Below are 20657 nucleotides of genomic sequence, written 5' to 3' on the forward strand. Positions count from 1 at the left end.
AGACCCCACACTGTACTTTGTAAAGTCTAGAGTGGCTGTCTTTCATTCTAGTCTATTACTTCTCACATGATAAAAGTTGTTCTAACAGCCTGCAGCTGTAATTTTTCTTTTGGTTATGAAATTAAGTGCTGCAGTTTTCTAATGCCCCCTGGGCCCTTTAGTGTAAATTGATTCTATTTTAAAATCTGCTCTCCCCTCAGACTTACAGCCGAGAAGAAGTGGAAACCAGTGATTGTGACTTTTGATGAATGGGGGAAGGGAGGGATGGAAGGTTGTGTTGTTGATGAAAAGGGTTAAAAAGAAAATGGTAGCAACAAAAGGGGATGTGCGCACACTGTGATAGTGGTCCGTGAAGGGGTTAACAGTTGGAGGGAAGCCGATAATGGAGGCTGAAGCAGCTGTACTCTATACAGCCACACCAAACGCTGACATAAAGCCGAGAAAACACAGAGAGGAAACGATGTACTACACTGTCTCAAGTCAACATTGTGCAAACACTGAATAAATGAAATTTAAATATCTTTCACATTTTATAATAAAATCAGTGCTTATTTCATTGACACCTCCAAAAACACATGCATATTGTTCACACATATGCTTTTTCCTGTGGATGCATAATTAAGCATTTGTGAAGACGACAGTGCAGCGCTACACTGCAGGGTTCGTGAAAAGGAGGGTCTTCCTCATGTCTACAAGCTGCTATATAGTAGATGCAACCCTTACCATGTAAAGACAACCCTATGGTATTCACATGAAAATTATATACTAACACTATCCTCCCACACATTCTCTCCTTGTGATTTATATAAACACACGTACAAATGAACTTGCATTCATAAACAAAAATGAGGGCAGAATAATGCACGATGGAACAGATGATGTGTTCCTGCAGCTTTAATCATCTATGGTCAATCTCAGTGTGGACCCTGTTGCTGCTCTATCTACAGGATAGCTGCTTTTTGCTCTCCAGCAAGGTGATTTGAGGTAATGAAAGGGTGGGGAGGGGAGGCAGCCAAGCTGAAGGAAAAGCAGCTTCATTCAACTCATCTTCTGTTTCAATTTGAAAAGCCTGTGAGTTGGAGAAGAGCCACTAAGGCTGGAGATGGTGCAGCACACACAAACACACACATGCATATTGTAATTTGTAGATATTAGCACGGGCACACACACACACACACACACACACACACACACACACACACACAAGACATAAAGAGGCCTCCAGATTAGAGACTGGGCTAAATTATAATTCCCAGAGAAGCATCTTTGTTTGTCTAAAGGTAACAAATCGTACTCACATTTTCTATAAACAGCTGAAGGCACAGCAGATCAGACGAGATACGGTTCAGCTCAGGCTTTTTGTTCCTCGCTGAATATTTATCAGTGGCCGGAGGAGACTGTGATTGAGTTTTACAGCAGAACAGTTGTGTATCATGTGCTGTAAATTAAGTAGTACGGCAGCGCAGGGGATCAGCAGTCAAACTCTGACCTGAGGGCATAAAGACCTGATGAGAAGGAAGAAAAGTAGAGTTTCAGGCAGAGCGGAGAACCACACACACGTATGCACACTCTCTGCATTGAGTTTCACAACAGCAGGAGAAGATTTCCTCACTGACATCTTTCATGTGCGGACTGCGAGCAAATTTGTTCGTGGATTGTGTGCACGCAGAGTGATAAAATCACACATCCCTCACAACTTGTTTCTGCACGCTAAACACTGTGCTTAACAAACATCCAAAAACAGCCAGCAGGCAATATTGAAATGATGAGGTCACACATATGAGGATAAACGCCCACATGCACATACTGTACACCTGCCCCCTTCACAAGTGTATGAAGCCATCATTGCATGTCTGAATCTCCCTTGTGTTGTAATAAACGACAAATATTTGCTTACAGCTGCATTACTCATACTCTCATACCCTTTTGTGTTGTGATCACGCCCTAACGCGGTAACAGCCTCAGATCAATAACCTAATTAGCCATAAAGCATATGCATTGTGGTGATACATTATATGCCTGGCATCCCTTGGCTAACATCTCACAGGAATTACCATATAAATGAACTGCGGCCATTTATTAAGCAAAGAGCCACGGCAGGGACTTGGCATGCTAGAACGGCGTGGATGGGGAAAAATGTAAGTTACAACACGCATTAGGAAAGGAAACATCATGAGAGGTCGAGCAGTCAGGTTACAAATTGCATCGACTGCTGGCAGAGCGAAAACATCTGCCATGCTGTGCCTCCACCCATCGAATAAGTAAGTAAGTAAGCGGTGAGGAAAACCCCAACACGCTTTCTTTCCACTCTTTGTGTTCAACTGGACTGCAAGTAATTCAATACACTTCTCCTTGTGCAGGCTCACTCAAATGAAACACAAAGGGAATGAACTACATCAAGTGGAGAGCTGTTTGAACCACTTACAGTAACACCAGTTTGTGTGTGTGTGTGTTCATTACCCTTCTGTGTGTGTGTGTGCGTGTTTGTGTGTGTGTGTGTGTGTGTGTTCATTACCCTTCTGTGTGTGTGTGTGTGTGTGTGTGTGTGTGCGTGTTTGTGTGTGTGTATGTGTTCATTACCCTTCTGTGTGTGTGTGTGTGTGTGTGTGCGCGCGTGTGTGTGTGTGTGTGTGTGTGTGTGTGTGTGTGTGTGTGTGTGTGTGTGTGCGCGTGTGTGTGAATGCATGTGCCTGCGCATGTGTTTGTGTAAAAATGACTCTTAATCCAAAAAATAGTCTTGTTCTGCACATGTTTCCTTGACCAAACTCAACACCCTGAGAGAAAGAGAGAGAGAAAGCTACACAATACCAGGCTGATCTCTCCATAGCAACACACATGGTAACACAAATCTATTTCAGAGCTGTGAGTGCAGCGTAGCACTTAAACACAGCCGACTAAAAAAAAAAATAGGGAAAACAGCAATCAATTATTAATAGAGCTTCATGTTCATACTTACAGCCTGTGTGTCGCCAGCTGCAGCCCAAACTCAGCGTCTCCCACAGCTCCCACCTACCTCCCTGTGTGCGATTGTTTTGCCTTATCACACATCTACAACAGTGCCACTCCTTCATCACACACAGAGGAAGTGACCTAAAGGCCCTGCCCCTTGTCTGACATTTCATTTTTTTGAAGGGCAGTATGTTTACCTTAAAGGTGTTGGCTGCCCCCACACACGCAAGCACGTAATGTAAAAGACGAGCAGTGGAAACATGGACGCCCAAATGAGATGAAAACAAGCACAGGGCTCAGAAACAACAGCAAAATTGACTGATATCAAAAGTTCAAATCAACATAATGTTTCTTCTGGCATGAGTGCCTAAACTTAATCATAATATTGTAAGGACATCTGTCAACATCAATTGTTCCAAAGCTCTAGTATTCCACATTATCTAAACGTTATTGAAGAGCCAACACAAACATACAACTGATAAGATATAGCAGTTTTTTAAAGGGACCTGGCTGCCGAATTACAATAACATTTTCCTTAATTTAGACTGCAGCCAACCTTTAAAAAAAACACAAGAACTGCCCTTTAAATAAATGATTTTGTTATGGGAAAAACTGAATGCTAAGTGGAGGCAACAGAAGAAAAAGGAATGACTGAATACAACACTTTGAAAGCAGCAAAACTGGAATTATCCAAAGGATCTCTTCAGCTTTTCCACTTGCTCTTTATGTTTTAGTCAATCTTGTCTAGGCTTTAGAGCTCCACACACAAGCCCACCAACACAACTCAACTTTATACAGCACATTTAATAAAAAAAAACATGCAGCTGAAAGTAATTCACATTGTATATCGACCGACAGATTGTTCCTAAACGACACCAACAATAATTTACTAAAAAGACAAAAATCCAGAAGCTACAACTACAAAATCCTATAAAAACGTAAATAAGACCAAATAAACAACCAGATTAAAACTACTGTAAAAATTAAATGATTAAAACTATAAGTTAGATTTAAACATTATTGTGAATTATTAAATGTTTAATCCATTTTAAGAAAATAGATATTTAATTCTATTTTGATATTAGAGAAAAGTTTTAGCACATTGATATCTGGAGACAAGAGTTAAACACAACCTGCACTAAATCCTACATACAGAGTCACACAGACACTAAAGTTGGTTGCAGATGCCATTTTGATGAACACCGTGTTGACCTTTCTCAGATCATACAGGCTGATTATAGACGTGTTGGACCGCAGTTTGGCAGCATCTGCACAAAAGGCTGCACTGTAATGGCTTCCTTCCTCTTTCAAGCCATCCATTCCGCAGTGACACACACAACCTTATGTTCTCCAGAAAGGTGGGCTGGCACTCGTCTGGCACACACACACAAATGTACATACATACTCAAACACACACAGACACACAGCAAAGGAGCTTACAGACCTCATGCACCTAAAAAATATGGGTGATGCGACTGGAGAAGAGAGAGACGGCACCTAACTTTGACATTTTTCATTTCTTATTCCCGTATTTAACCCGCAGTCTTATTACTATATCTTCCCGCTCTTGCATGAGTTATCATAAATCAACCAAAACAGGCATCATAAAGAGCAGTTTAAGTCCAACAAATGTTGGTATTTCATATCTGGTATACTTAATAGGGCTGAAACAATTAAACATTTATCAAACCAGTTTAAAGTTGGTTAATTTACACACAAAAAAATCAAGCAGAATCGGTTACAGCACCAAGAATTATTTTTTTTTACAGCTGCTTTTAAGTTTTCTGATCCAATTTAGAGAGGAGGATCTCAGTCAATGGTAAAAATGTGTCTTCACCATTTTGTGGAAATCAGTTCAAAATGTCAATTACCTATCAAAGCAAATGTTGAACTTTAGGTGGTTCACACCTCTCAAATATATGAATATGTGTCACCTATAAGTAAAGATTCTGTATTATATTTAGAGGATTGACAAAATTCTCCTCTGATACGTTCACATACATAATCAACAGGTGATAATGAGATCTTAATCACTAACTCTAATGTGATTAATCCAAAATTTTTCATAATCCCAATTTCCTTGAATTCTTTAAAAATGACTGCCAATCCCCCTGTGTTTATGTAAAACAGAGTGACTGCAGGAGATATCAGTGCAGCAGTAAGTGGCAGCATTAGAGTACTTACATAGTCGATCACAATGGAAGCAGCAATGCACCTTTCAAAGCACAATGTTATTGAGGCAAGACACAATATTGCACGAGCTGCCATCAGTTCAGTGGGTGGGCGATCAAGTTTCAGGTTGTGCTGTAATTGTATACACTTTATCAGGCTTGTTCTGTCACAAGTGTTTTGTTTTAGGGATTTCAAAAGAGGAGGCTGTGTCATTGAGGGCTGCTCAATACCATGTAACCCCGATCCCACAAATATCCTTGAATGGATAAGCGTGTCTGGCCGGATCAAAATACTCTGATCAGAGCCAGTGGAAAAGGTTTGAGACTTCGAAAGAGGTTGTCTGGGGAGAATTCGAAGGTTTTTTTTCCCTTTCAGATTTCCAACTCTGTGAGTACTTGAGTAAGAATGATATTTTTTGGCCTACAGTGGATATTGCTTTCCATTTAATTATTCTTGAGAGTGTAAAAAGGGTCAAAAGATCTCTTGGATCTCTTGGTTGCCAATTTTTTCATTTTCTTTCAACAGTGTCTAATGATATTATTATGAATGGTAAACTACTTTTGACAGACTATTTGTCAGCTGTTTCTTCTTAGCCATTAGAAACAAGCACCAAGAGTTAAGCAAAGCCAAATGAAATCCTTGTATACTGTTATCGATAGAGTAATAACTTGGACTGAACAGAGACTTTTCTAGTGATGTTTTACATCATATTTATGGTGTTCCAACATTCTTCATAACATAAAGTGGAAAATAGATGGAAACCCTGAACTTTTTTCCTCTGGGTAACTTTTTGCAGGCTCCAAACAAAATAAAAACAAAGCCACTTGCACAATAACTGAGTAGCTTTACTAAATTCCATGAACCTGCAATGCATCAGCACTTTAGAAGTAAGGAGGAAGATGCTCTTGGACGTGTACACTTAACAGATGATGCTATAAGTTTCCCTTTAAGTATTTGGACTTGGTATTCTGGGAGTATTTAGGTATAGTTAGTTGTTATAGTTACACTATTCTTACACCTAATATCTCAGGGTTTAGCTTTTCTGTCAATGATTTTAACTTGAAGCAGGAAAATGAAAACTTTAAGACAAATAAGTTTACTTTTCTTGAAGTTGTTTGGTTATGTTGTGGTACTGCTGATGCTCCAAGATTGAGCCAAGTTCAGAACAGTCATGTCAAGGTGGTTCCACCTTTAGCGACTGGCGCCAGCTCAGCTCCCGAAAACATCTGCAGCATTTAAAACAGGCGTCTGGTGCTCTTATTTAGATGCTGCAGCTTCATCATAAGCTCCTTTGCTGTCCTCTTTCTGTGAAATTAAAAGTATCAACCTCATGTAAAAAGTAAATGCTGGAGGGGGAAAACCAAAATATGGCAAGCATCTAACTACAAATGTAATCCCTTATGATCAAATATTCAGTCAAAAGACTTTTAATCTTCTCTTCATAATACTTGTCTTAAAAAAGTGAAGTGTTAGAATTTGTTAACTTTAAAATACTGCAGTTAGCTTTAGCTATATCTGCTTAACTTTGAGATTTATATTACACCAAAAAACGATCAGAAACACATTAACTTACTCATTAATCAACAGAAATGGAAATGTACAAGCCAGGTAAAATCAACATTTTTCGATTGACTATTAGGAGTTGTTTGGAGAAGGGTGGGTTTCAATTAATTAATAGAACAATCAGTGATACAGATCAAATAGAAATAGATCACAACATTTTTCAACAATGTTTAACTTTTTTCTTGTTCTGTCCTCTTCTGACATCTCTGCATTTGTACTTACTTTGTGTAACTTTCAGTCTTCAACATATTTTCATGCATGTTGTGATTTTATAACTCTGTGGATATCCTTTAGATTTTCTTGTTCGTCAAGATTGAAGTCTTTATTGTCATCGTTAGGCAAAACATAATTTAAGTGTACATAAAAGACTATGTAAAATATGAGTATTTAGTGCATGACCGCTGTCCAAGCGGAACATGAGGCACATATCATATTTGTGACTTCTGAAGTAGGGTACATTAGACAGACAGGAGCTGCTCTCGCGGACAGGTGCAGGCCTAATGTTCTGAAGCTATAATCATTGTGTCAGCGTGTGAGAGCCAAACTATTAAAATTCTCCCGCCCGGAGACCCCACTGTTCTGTGGAAAAAACAAACGCTTTGTTCCTAATTCAGTTGCCGGGGAGCGCCGTTTGAATATTTTCAGTGAGCTACCCAAAACAACACTGCAACATGGAACAGGTGTGTGTGCGCGTGAGGGTCCGCAACCGAGGTTTGTTTGTTCGCGCTGTGGTACATGTACGTTACTTACATTAGTGCTTTAGGAAAATATGAATGACGATTAAAAAAAAAAGACCCCCCCCCCCCTTTTTTTTCTCTCTTCAAAAAACATACACACATGCCACGCGCGTGCACACCGTACACAAAGCAAATAGGCTACTCTATCAAAATCATATGACAGGCGTGGTCACTGATTGAAAACGATATTTTTATAAGAAGATGCCACTTACTGTAATATCGTAGCAGAAATATGAAAAGCTACCTTGTGGGGGTCGATGCGGATCCTCTCTTCTCCTTTATGCGGGCTCTCTGGCCACAGGTGATAGCTCGAGCCGTAGTTGGGGCTGTCTTTGCTGCTGTTGCTGACAGTCGCTGACGAGTTGCCCGCGTACGCCTGTTGTGTTACCGGGGGGGAGACGCGGGGGTCGCGGCTGCTGTCGCCTGATTGCCCGGAGATCCGCGCAGACTTGTGTCGGTTCTGCTCACAGTGCTGTGGACGCTGGGGACAGAGCCCCAGTGCGCCCTGCTGCCGCTGTTGCTGCTGCTCGTGCTGTTGCAGCAGAGGAGCCTGGTGAGTCCTACATAGCTCTCCTGAGCCGCTGGCGCAGTAGTTGATCGGCAAGCTGCTCCCAACAAGCAGCTGTTGCTGCGCTCGTAATTGTGGGATCTTTTGCTGCTGTAGGTCCTGAGTCTGACTCTCGAATGCTCTGATGTTAGCCTCGGTTGACTCACATACATTCAAAGAGCGTCCTTTCTGCGAGTTTGAACGGATTCCTTTAGGGGAGGGGTCCCTCTGTTGGAGTCTTAAATGACTGTGCTGTTGCTGCTGCTGCTGCTGCTGTTGCTGTTGTTGCTGCAACAACTGCCTGTGGTCTTGGTGCCCTCCTGCTCCTCCTCCTCCCCTGCAGCGTTCCACGATGCTCGCCTGTTGGTAATTATCGGCACTCCTTCGCAGCCGATCCTCCCGTTTAGATTCCCGGGAAAACAGTAGAGAGGAGGAGGACGATGGTGGCGGAGGTATAGGAGGCGGAAAAGGTGGGGAGGGCTGCGGTGGGAGATGTTCAATAGACTGGGGCTGTTTTTTAGAAAGGCTCGCCTCCTGCTCTGAAAAACTGCAGTGGCAGCTCGGAAAAACAGGCTGCTTCTCCGTCAGCGACGCCGGCGGCTGTTGCTGCTGACTGACGGCTGGGGCCCAGGGATCCTGCTGCAGGTGCTCCGGCTGCCTGGTGCTGGGTTCACCGGCTCGGTATGAAGGTTGCTGTACGGTGTCGTAGCTCGCCAGAGGTAGAGGGTCTCCGCTGCGAACAGGTCTCCGGGAGGGCTGGCTCAGACACGGGAGCTCCTGGAGGCTCTGGCGCTGAGCGGTGGTGGTCGGAACGCGGTCTCGGTGGTGAGAAGAGGGCGGGGGCGGCAGGCTGAAAACAGGAGCGGCTGGGTCCCGGCTCTGCGCGCTGCTTCCTTGCTTTTGGTCAGGAGTTTGGTGCTGACAGACAGCTCCCGCGTACCGATGCCGCATCCCCTTGATCGCCGCGTCTCGCTGTGGTTGCTCCTTTGCCGTGCAGAGCTCCGACACCCGTTCATTGCGATCAGTCCCAGCAGAATAGGAGCGACTTGTATCATTGGTAGGTTTGACCAGGACCTGCCTTAAAACGTCACCGTACAGCCAAAACACCGCCTTCGCCTGAATATCGCTTCATCGCTTGCTATGCGCACAGGTTGCAGCGGATCGATCACTCCTTAAGGCTGTTAGGCTATGACAAGAACGGGATTACGTGAGGGATAGAAAGGTGTTTAAATCCCGTTCACATGGTCAATCATCTTAATCCACTGTGGAGCCAATAGATCGACTTTGTTAATGTTGCCATAACCACCCTGCATAATAAGAAATCACTTTTACTGCTACGTCACCCGAACCGATCCATAGGCCTGTCAAACAATATACCCTGAACACCACTATAGTTTATGATCAATTCTTAATGACTGGCTTGCTCCTATATTGATGCTCATAAAGTGTCAGCATTTTTAAAACCGTGACAGTAACAATAAATACAATCTTGATGTCTTTCCCACTTGTTGGCACACAGAATAATTAAACAACCCGGGCTGCAGCGATTACCTCATACTCAGCCCAAGCCGTGTAGTCTGCATGGTATTCAATAATTTAGCAGAATATAGCTGGTTTTGTATTACCATGGAGAAATATTTAGAATGGGAGCTGCATGCAGAGCTGCAGCTTGCTCTGTTTGCTCACTGCTCGTTGCATGCTCGCTGTAAAACATGTTGAAGAAGGTTTACAGTCGCAGCAGCAACGGGAGAATCGGTTAGATTGATACAGAGAGGCTGTGCGCAGGCGGAGCTGTCCGCGGTGCTGAAGGAGATCATCACAAAAATAGCCTCTGTTGATGTGTCAAGCAGCCAGAGGACGGACAACTGTCCATCACATGTCGGTCAAAAGTGTCTCCCAGCTGTGAGGGGTTATTCATTTGGTAACATGCAACTTGCATGTTACCAAATGAATGAATGAATGAATAACGCGATAAAGCGAGATTGTATTCATATTGTTAAATATTGTTAAATATTGCTCACAAATGTATTCTAACAAAGTTACTGATGTACTGTTGTCAATGATGGCATCCCCTTCCTTGCAGGACTCCACAGTAACAGATGGACAACAAAATCCACTCAGTCCTCCCTCTGTGTGTGTTCTTGGGCAGGGATTTGTTTTAGTAAAGAGATAACAACACAAAGTAATTGAATACTTAAAAACTCTCGAAAAAAAACAATATACTGTACTCCATTTAATGTGTAATCTCAAAGTGCTCCACATTGTGTAATTTAAGATGAAACTTCAATCAGAACTCTCAGGTTTACTATTAACTATTACATTTACAAAATGTTCCAAGTAATAGGTGAACTTCTCTTCCATAGCAGCTAAGACACTGGGGTTAACATCTTATAATAAAGGAGCACATAGAAGGTTTTATATTGGAGTCAAGGAACATTTCAAACCCTGACATCATTTCAAACCCTGACATCATTTAAACACGTATGGTGTCTTTGTTCATAAAAAGTTATTAAAAAGACAAGAGGAAGAAATATAATGAATCACAGTGTGTGGAAAACATTTAATTGCAAAACGCATAAGAACATACCGTTATTGCCATATTTTATCCTTTAGTGAGTCACCACACTGTAAGTCATAACCCCCTCTTTGAGTTGTCCATCACATGGGTTTTATGGACTCTGTGGTAGTAAGTAAAAACCTCGTGAGCATGATTCTGCAAAAGATTTGTGTGAGGTGAATGGGACAAACTATAGTAATGAAATGCAACCCAACTCCCCTCCTGTATGTCATTCAAAAGCAATAGAAATAGTGTTATGTTTATTTTACCTCAAACAATCTACACATAGGGATATTAAGAGGGCTTGCTGTCCTTTATGGGAAGGGTTCATAGTTAGTATGAGCATACATAACAACAACAACACAGTTTAAGGGTAGCAGAGAGGTGCTGAGGCTGAGCCAAAGAGACTAGAGGATGGAGATGGAGTTGGAGCCAACTTTTACATCATACATTAGTTTTTCTTAATAAGTAATAATCCGTTTCTTAAAGCTGGATCAGCCATTCTGAGTTTTGATGAGTCTGAAGAGTGCAGCAGTGGCACACTTTGCCTAACCACTGGAAGAAAGCTGAGGTATGCTCTGTTTTATAGCTACAGTATGTGGAAAGTGCAGTAGGATATTTGGAGAGGAGTTCTGGCCAGGCCTGCATTAGAAACCTGATCATTTTCATTAAGTAATTGGTCGCCGTGACCTGTGTGAGTTCCTTGGCAAGATGGAGTTTCATTTGCCAGTTTAGGAAGCAATCTTACTGCTTCCACATTAATAATTAAATCAAACTTTACAACTCATGGGAACACACAAACAGTCATTCACAGAGTGGCTCTGTCTGTCTTGATTTTTCCCCTCCCTCTGTCTCCCCTTCACACTCAGCCACAAAAACACAATATTTCACTCAAATAGCCTCTTTCGAAGAAAACCTGCCACCAGAATTTAGTGCCTCTTGGAATGGTCCCATGCAGCCATCAAACTTGGCCGTCCAGCCATGTCAGAGCACATTGTGTGCCCCTGCCTTGTTGGCTCCTGAAGGGAGAGCCAGCGGAAGATCTAAATTGGTAGAGGAAGAAACATGAAGGAGGCCAATGGCTGCCACACGCAACATAGGAAGTAGATTAGAAGCCTGTAATTACAGAGAGGGAGAGAAATCCTACCAGGGCAAAGCAGAGATATCTGTAAGAATGCCGCTGTGCAGGAGAGAGAAAGAGAGAGAAACTGATAGTGTACACCGTGTGTCTCAGACAGAGAAACGGGGCCGAGAGGCAGAGTTATCTAAAGAGAACAGGTGCAGCAACGCAGAAGAGATCAAAAGTTTTCAATAGAAAAAAAAGAGAAAGACAAAAAGTGTATAGAACTAGGAAGTGAACAAAAAATTAATTACACACAAGTACAGAGATGACCCTGTTACCTAAAGTCAGAATCATCTATGGTGCGAGATAAATCGTGTATGTTTGTAACTGCTATCCAGTTACAGTTCAGTTATCTGTAAAGCTCCTGTGTGGTATCATCGGTATCTTACAATATACTTTCTAGTATTACCGTTGTTAAAGGCTATTTATCTATAGTGAGGTGCTTATAATAGAGGGTCTCATATGTAGTACTTATTTCTGTAATTTTTGGCTCTATAGACAAATGTACATTGGGTGTCACTGCTGTAATCTCTCCTTTTAAATAATATATTCCCTGAAGCTATAATCTATAAGATTTTCAGGGAAATATTAATTCTGTGGTGTTACCAGTTCACACATTGTTGATTGAGACTGTGCTCCGGGGAGGACACCCTTGTATTGTCTCTTCTTTCTTTGGTTATAAGAATTATGAGTCAACTAACCTTGGGAAAATTCCCAACCGGTGGCCATCAACCAGCAGTAACTGGTCCATCAGAGAGAGTAAGTAGAAACACAAAAAACCACGAATGGCCATACTTGCCATCAAAGATGACACACCCAATATCTTTGTAAGTGCTAATTGTATGTGAAACTTAAACTCTCTGACTCTTTAAAAAAGAAAACATACTCCCTCTTCCAATGTGTTAATGTGTGAAGCGTTATATACATTTTGTGGGTCTCTGCAAGTAATTCTCCTCATAATGTGGTGGTTAATAGGAGCAAACACTCTGCAATAGCACAAAATATTGCTATTCAGAGGAACAGCCCAAAACTGAGATGTGCTGAAACTAAAAACATGAGCTGCAAAAAGCTCAACGTTTGTTTTTGTGTTTTTTTTTTTTTTTAGTCTTCGTCAGGACATTATCAAGAATGTCACATATTATGTCTTCAAAATTGAAGTGCACAAGGACAAAACTGTTAAATATGTTGTTTGCCACTGGTGGCCTTCTGTGATAGTTTATGCTTTTCACTGGTCAACGGCTGTGTGTGTCTGAACTTTTGTATTTTACATTTTAATTTGGTGTTTAATCTCTGAGTGGAATTTACCAAGAAAGTTCATTACTTTTCAGCCTTCAACTGTACAAACACCTCGTTATTACAGCTATAGCTCTGTAAACAACAGCTGAGCACACATTGTGACCTAAAAGCAGACAAGCATGAACAAGATAAACTGTGTGAAGAGGTATTTTGCGCTAAGAGACAGCAAGGGTTTTAAAAAAAAATTCTTGATCCTGAGTGCCTCATGTATGAGCTGTGTGAGGGCAGCCATCTTGAATTAGCCTGTCAATTCCCTACATGTCATGGCGATGGCTGTCATCTTACTCAATGAGTAACCAGACTGACACCTTGAGGATAGAGAGATTTGTGCTGCAGGAGTGACAGTGGGCCCTGATACAGTGCTATGACCAGAGAATAATGTGACACACATTCAGCTGGACTGATGCTGCCGTTAACACTCCACACATGATAAACAACCTGCGATCGTGGAGATAAGAGGCAAGTCGTGACTCAAGCAGGGCTGCAGCATCATCGAACACTCGGTTGGAGAAGATAGCAGGGACAGGCTTAAGACTGAGAGTCTAAGAGATACTGCCAGGACCCTGCGCCCAATCTCTGAAGGTTAAGATTATTAGTAAGATTTCCTTGATGACTAAACAGCTTTCCCATCATTCAGGTAGTGTACAAGGAGAGTCATTGTTAAAATCTGACTGGGTAGCGTCCCAAAGTCCCATAAATGAGCAGAAAGGCCTGCGCAGAGAGGACACCTGTGATGAAGTGTTTTCTCTTAACGCCGCAGGCAAAGCCAAGGTGCAGGGGATGATGAAGAGGCCTTAGCAGCTCTAATGTATACCAGGTAACATCTAATATGAGATGAGATCCCATTGAAGGAATAAGGAGATACTCAAGAAGCATTATGGGTAATCCTGACACACAGTCATACGCTTGGAGGGGCAGAGAGGAGAGTGTTTTCAGCCATTGCAGAGGATGAACAAGTGAGCAATTAGTCACCTTAGTACACACAAAACAACCCCTACAGCACACACACAAACACACACACCTCGATCTGGTCGTTCCTTCTTGCAAAGATCCATACATTAACTGTAAAATGACACTTACTCTTGTGTTTCATTATTACATTATGAATGATAAATATCATTGTCAGTGGTGAATATTTTGACAAGAACAAGAAAACTATTTAGCAAATAGACAACTGGTGTGTGTATAAAAACGTCATTGAACTTAAAATTAAGATGGAGAAAAGCAGATCAATCTAAGGCTTTGTTTCCTTTTGATACACCCATTTACTTTTATTTCTACCTGATATTATTTCACGAGCTTGAAAATGTTGTACATCCTATTGTTTCCTTCCTCTCATCAATGTGCAGCAGTGTATTTGCAGCACGAACAGAAAGGCTCTCATGTCTCATGGTTGAATCTGCCGCTGGTTGTTTATGACGTCTTCCTGCCACACTACAACAAACACCAGTCTTGTTTGCCTCTGACGTGGCCTTGGCATGATCATTGGACCATCAACCTCTGTTCACAGAGCACAATGATGCCTCTGTGTTAAATGGAGCAGCTGATGATGATGATGATGATGATGATGAGGGAAAGTGAAGAAAAAGGAAACATTGCAATGTCCATTTATAGTGCAGCCTGTCGTGTGTGTTTTCCCTGCTTTTAGGTGTATAAATGGAAATCATATGTTTAAGTGTTAAAAACATGTGCCTCAGTGTGTGTGTGTGTGTGTGTGTGCGTGTGCGTGCACATGGTAACACATGTGCATACCTGTGTGGGCGGATGGGACCAGCGTTTGACAAGAGAGAGGCTCAGTTGTAAAATATGGTGATGAGAGATAAAGAGAAAAAGAGAAAGCTCATCTCAAATGCAAAGGTTCAAAGACACTGTTCCGCGTCTCATCATCAGAGCGTCAACAAACACAAAGGAAATGACCAAGTGACCCCCCAGTATTCTCCACCAGCAAGAGGAGATGCACTGTACACTCCTCTTTGAACAACATGTCTTAAGAAACAATCTGTCTCAGAAAACAACCTTTTTTTATGTCTTAAAATCCTTTGCACAATTTTTATTGTGCTTATCCTATGCAGGGATTTCCCTTTAAATTCAAAAATACACACTATCACACACACACACACACACAAACACACACACACACACACACATATTTCTGCTGCCTTGTCAGATAACAAAATTCACCCTATTTGAAATAAAAGTCACGCACTAGTGCTTTTAGGTGTAAAATACAAGTGAAGTAGCCCATAAAAACTATTAGCTACTTATATTAGATTCTGCTATTACAGTTTCACCATGCAATCTTTCCACACCCCTTCTTTTTTTAACTAATACAGGCAGAAAAGAGACTGAAGAAAAGGAGAGAAGGCTAGTACTTACCTTTTATTTGATGCAGGCTGCATAAGCTGGCTCTCTCCCTGCAGAAAATACATCAACGATTGTTAGAAATGACAGAAAGAGAATCAATAGTCTCCTGCTAAGAATAGGGGCTCTCCCAGTCATTGCAGCCTCCTGTCTGCGATGAAATAACGGGGAACACTCGGTCTGATTTTCTTTTCCTTTTTTTGCAAGCACATGCTCAGCTTATTGTTACAGCTTATTGGCTGCTCCCTCTTCTCTACCCTCTCTTCTCCACCTGTTTGGGCTCTGATTTCAGACCTTTATTTTGTTCAATTTTTTTATTTATTTGTTTGCTTTGTGTGCGCAGCGAAATCTCATTGCACCCTCTGTGTCATGAAATTAATTATAGGAGGGGCGTTTAATGTGATTTACAGGAGATCGATACAATTTGGTCTTTCATCAATTCAGGGAGATAAAATAGAATCTGACACGGTGTGGGTCTGCAGGACGAAAAACGCTGATGGGAGCTGTGACAAATCAAGAAAAGCACTGGAGGGGGGTTTTATGACCTTGTGTGTGCTGACGTCCCCCCACCCCTCCCATCTCTTCCTCCCACCCTTCTCTCCCTCCTGCCTCCCCCTCCCTCTGAATTGATGCGGGGATTCCTGATGCTATTTTTAGTCTCTCGGTCGTGGAGAGCCGTGCGTGGGTGGAGGAGAGAAAGGAGAAGGGAAGCAGGAGGAGGAGGAAGAGGAGTAGCACGAGGAGGAAGAGGAGGAAGAGAAGGAGGACGTCAAAGAGGAGAGGGGGATTTGTGCATGAGAGGGGGGTAATAGGGGGGTTTCCATGTAGACTGGAGCTGCGGCAGCATCAACACAAAGCCCCACGCTGTGAGGGCTTTGAATCGTGACCAGACAGCCGGAAACACGAGAAAAGGGGAGCGCGGTGTCATTTTCTGCATGCAGAATGGAACTTCTTTTTTTTTATTTAGCTGCATTTCTATTTTATACACCAGTCTGAGATTACGCAGCTCTGAGATTGCAGTGCTGCGACGATCATGCATAACTATGATATAAGCCTTTTATTATTATTTTTTAATGTGTTAAATTAGAGGGATAGGAGGATGCTGATCAGGGATAGTGTTCAGTCATAAACTTACAGCAATATATCTGTAATGGCATTTAGTTTTATTATATCCCTTTACTGTACATTTACAGCTATTATTAGGTTACAACTGCAGGCCTTTGTCATAGCTCTTTGTTGTTCAATGAATGAACATCCTTTGCTTTGGAAACAATGAAAGCAGATAACTCTTAAGATAGCCTAATAAAATCTTTCATTATTGGATGACAGCTGAACAAAAAAAAAAAAAACACCACAGGTTATGAACATGTAATTTCATATGATGATAATAATGTGTGGTAATTGTGTATGTGATAGCCTGTTTATAAGTGTGAAGTTGATTCGTTTTTATTATTTGTCAGACTTCTATCAATAGATATGTGTAGCATTTGAGTGCAAGATTTTCTCACAGGCACAGAGTGCATTGAATTATGTTGAGTCTTATTGTATCATATTGTATCAAAAAAAATACCTTCAGCTTCTGCTTACTGTTTATCACAGTATATACAATTTATCCAGGGTGAATTGAGTAGATTTTTTTTTTTGTTTCTTTGCAGGATGAGTGAACAGATTAGCTTTCCTTGCGTGTATTTCTACTGAGGAAGCAAAAGTCCACTGGTTCCAATCTGACAATTTGTCTCTTTGATGGTTGTGTGCATTTTTCCTATTAAAGGCCAACCAATACCCACTGTTACTATAACCTAATCACTTAGTCCTCTATACAACCCTTTTTCCCTTTATAGAGATATGATTACCCTCAGACTGAAATCATGAGTGGTACAGGGATGGTTGGCATATGGGGAGCGGTTTCATTATTTATCACCAGCAGACTATTTTTAGCTCATGCTGCCTTGTTGGCGTTGAGGGTTTCCGGGCACATGGATGGCAGGTTTCCTTGTCACTTGCAGGTCACATGGCGGGGGGACACCCAGGCATACCATACTGCAGGAAAAAAAGGCATCAGAGGACTCCTCCAGCTGGTTGTGTTATTCACTTGCACACTTAATCAGAGGAGTATAATTACTGAGAGACACGAGCTGGCAGACTGCCGCAGAGGAGGCGTATATAGTCTATAGATGTCCACGTGCAGAGAAAAAGTAAAGTCTTACAGCAGAGAGTCCCACATATTCACGTTTAAAGCTACACAGTTACTGCACAACAAGTCATTTGAAGTCTGGCAGGCTAAATTAGGTCGACCTAAAGTATAAACTTATAGCTTTATTTATTCAGAATGCATATAACAGCAAGCCACAGCTCAGTACTATAATAATATAATTCATACCATTCTTAAAATGCTGAAGATTAAATGTGTTTCATCAGGGGCAGTTTGCAGCTTTGACCACACCAGCCATCAGCCAACCAGCATCAAGTGCTCATCAACTGTTTCGTGGCCAAGTTATATATGTGGGTGGGGCTCTCATTTTTCACATACTGTTACATATTAAGGTTTGTTTGATCTAGACTTAGTGATTGCTTTAGTTTTGTTTGTCATTGACTATGTGTGCAGGCTTGTCCTTCAATTGCATTTCATATGCACGTTAAATCGGTCATATAACATTATTGCACTGAGGGAGTAAGGTGATGTAGAAATCTAACAAATCCAAATGAACACCTTGGCCACTGAAAACACTATTCAAGGTTTCACTATTTCGACTGATGTTACAACAAGTATTTAAATTTCATTACTTTCTCCCTGCATTTTTCTTTTTTAAAAGTTATTGTTTTGAGTCCAAAATGTCAGTAAATTTTGTTTAGTGAGTTTGTCTTGAAAAAAATATTAACACTTTTGTCAGCAAGATTTATGTAATTAGTGTGACCCTCCCGTGACTATTTCACAAATCACAAACTGCTATACTGGATATTAACAGGTACTTTGAAATAATTACAAAAAGGAATTTGCCCTAAATGCTTGACACAAGCTTTATCTAGGTGGAACATTTGTTTGAAAATCACATTTGTTTGCTCTTTAAAATATGGACATGGGGAAAAATAAGTGAGGAATAAAGCAAAGGACATAAAGTGAAAAAAATAAATAAATAATGGAGGACAATCGCAGAGTTTGAGGTAGTAAGGGATGAAAACGGGGCTGTCTGATTGAGAGGGAGACGTGGGAGGCAGAGGGGAAGGAGGGAGACAGAGTGCATTAGAAATGATTGCAGTGGAGCGATAGCAAGAGCGTATACTGGATGAGGGTAAATTCAGATGTTCTGGATGATAATGCTGCCTTGTGTCCTAATGAAAAAACCCAGATGCTATCTCACTTCTGGAAAATGCTAGACCTTTCTCTCTTCCTCTCTCCTTGATGCAAAGTATAAAGCCACTTTCTCTATTCTTGAAGGGCCCCAAACTGGCAAAACACAGTAGGGTATTGGCTTTAGCTTCTCGTTACTGCTAAAGTGTCCTCAAGGTGTGGACAGGCAGCAGGTCTGTTGGTGTGTCTGCCCTCCATCCAATTTGCATGGATGTCTGGATTTCGTCCACCCTGCCTCCCTGCATCCATGTCTTTAGATCTGTCTTATTGTGTGTGTGAAAACTTGCCTGTCTGTCTTTGTCTGGCCAGATGTTTGTCCAGTCTGTGTATTATTGGTATTCAATGTGTATCTTTGTGTCTTCCTCTCCCTCTTGGCTGTCTGTGTGCTGACGCAGGTGCCTCTCTGCGTTTCACTACCTCCATTTTACTGGACATCTCGTCCTTGAGGGGCCACATGTCTGTTTGAGTTCCTCACTTCTGCTTCAGAAAAAAAACAAGAGTGTATTGAGATATAGAGACATTACAGCACCTTTAATTACACAGAATTTGTTCATAATGTAATAAAAAAAACGGGATACTTGTGTTTTAGGTTATCTATCTATCTATCTATCTATCTATCTATCTATCTATCTATCTATCTATCTATCTATCTATCTATCTATCTGTCTGTCTGTCTGTCTGTCTGTCTGTCTGTCTGTCTGTCTGTCTGTCTGTCTGTCTGTCTGTCTATCCATCCATCCATCCATCCATCCATCCATCCATCCATCCATCCATCCATCCATCTATCTATCTATCTATCTATCTATGTCATGACAGGAGTAAACTGAGAATACTTTTCTTTACTTACTTGTTTCATAGTAAATATGTATAGGTCATATGTTGGTTTTATTTTTGTGTGGTAAAACAATCAGTGAACAAAGGGCACACTATGAAGGCTTTCTAAGTTTTTTATTTTCCAGCATTCAATTTTTATTTCATTTCTCTGATCTTCAAGTAGGCTGTTTATCCTAACGTATTCCCATTACAGTAAAATTCATATAGAAATTACGTGAGGTCAAGAGTTTGATAACTGAACATTTAAAAGAAAGTAACAGTGACAGAGTGGCGATGTCAGAACACAAACAATGCAGACCACGTGTTTGTAGATGACTGAAGCATACATTTGTTTTGGGCCTGATGCGGTTTGTTGGTAATGGTCCATACAGATGTGCTCCTTATCCATTATCCTACTACGACATTGTCCATGTGTCACTAACAGTCTGTTTCTCGGTGGCCCTACCTCACTTGAAAATGTGTCATTTTATTGTTCTGATTTCGCTTCTTCTCTGGGGAGTGGAATATGATTTCACAGAACATTAAGTGGATGGGATCTCAGGGAATAGTGCGAGGACTGGGGATAGTGGTGGTGGAGAGTGATGGTGATCTGGCCTAATTAAGCCCCCCCCCCCCTGAGTGACTTTCACAGAGGAGTGTGAAGGGCGAAGGAGTACTCCTCAAATCATAATCCTCCTGACTTTGGGAGAAAAAGGATTATTCTAGCAGTAGTATAACTGTCATGCAAAGACACACATTGCATGCTGTCTGTTTAACCCTGTATGTCAGCTAGAAAGACTCACAACGGATACATCAAGGCACTAAGCAAAAAAGGCTTATTGCTTATAAACTATGAGCGGTATAAATAGGGAATCATGTACAGTAACCGGGTTGTTATAATGACTCATTATTCCACTATCACTGTACAATATTTTGCATATTACATGGCAACTTACAGTCACAACAGAAGTTAGTATATTGACTTTGGAAATGAATGAATTCCCTGATTAAACTGTTCTGCTAAAAAAAAAAAAAAAAAAAAAAAAACAGCCTGCAAGATTTCAGGGCTTCTAACTGGGTCCATAGCAACAGCAAACAGCAGCCTTTTTGAAATGGGGCTATTTAACTGTTTGAACCCACATTAAACTGAGTATTTCCACTGATGGAGAAGTGAGGCAGGATAATCAGCC

The 20657-nt window shown here is 41.4% G+C and overlaps 1 protein-coding gene across 3 annotated transcripts in view; it reads right to left on the reverse strand.

The window, feature by feature from the left end:
- kcnn1a (potassium intermediate/small conductance calcium-activated channel, subfamily N, member 1a) overlaps window positions 1-15354 on the reverse strand; it is a 60325-nt gene extending 44971 nt beyond the window's left edge. The window contains exon 1 of one of the 3 annotated variants that reach the window (XM_079348240.1): window positions 15321-15354. Coding sequence is in view for 1 of the 3 variants with exons in the window: in XM_079348239.1 (XP_079204365.1) it covers window positions 7666-8919 (1254 nt within the window). In the remaining 2 variants the exon portion in view is untranslated. Of the gene's footprint in view, window positions 1-1298; window positions 1439-7665; window positions 9302-15320 lie in introns of those variants that run through there. The other 2 variants (XM_079348239.1, XM_079348241.1) reach the window with 2 other exon arrangements.
- Between the last annotated feature and the right edge of the window lie 5303 nt (window positions 15355-20657).

This window comes from Symphodus melops, assembly GCF_947650265.1.
Source record: "Symphodus melops genome assembly, chromosome: 7".
NCBI classification, from domain to species: domain Eukaryota; kingdom Metazoa; phylum Chordata; class Actinopteri; order Labriformes; family Labridae; genus Symphodus; species Symphodus melops.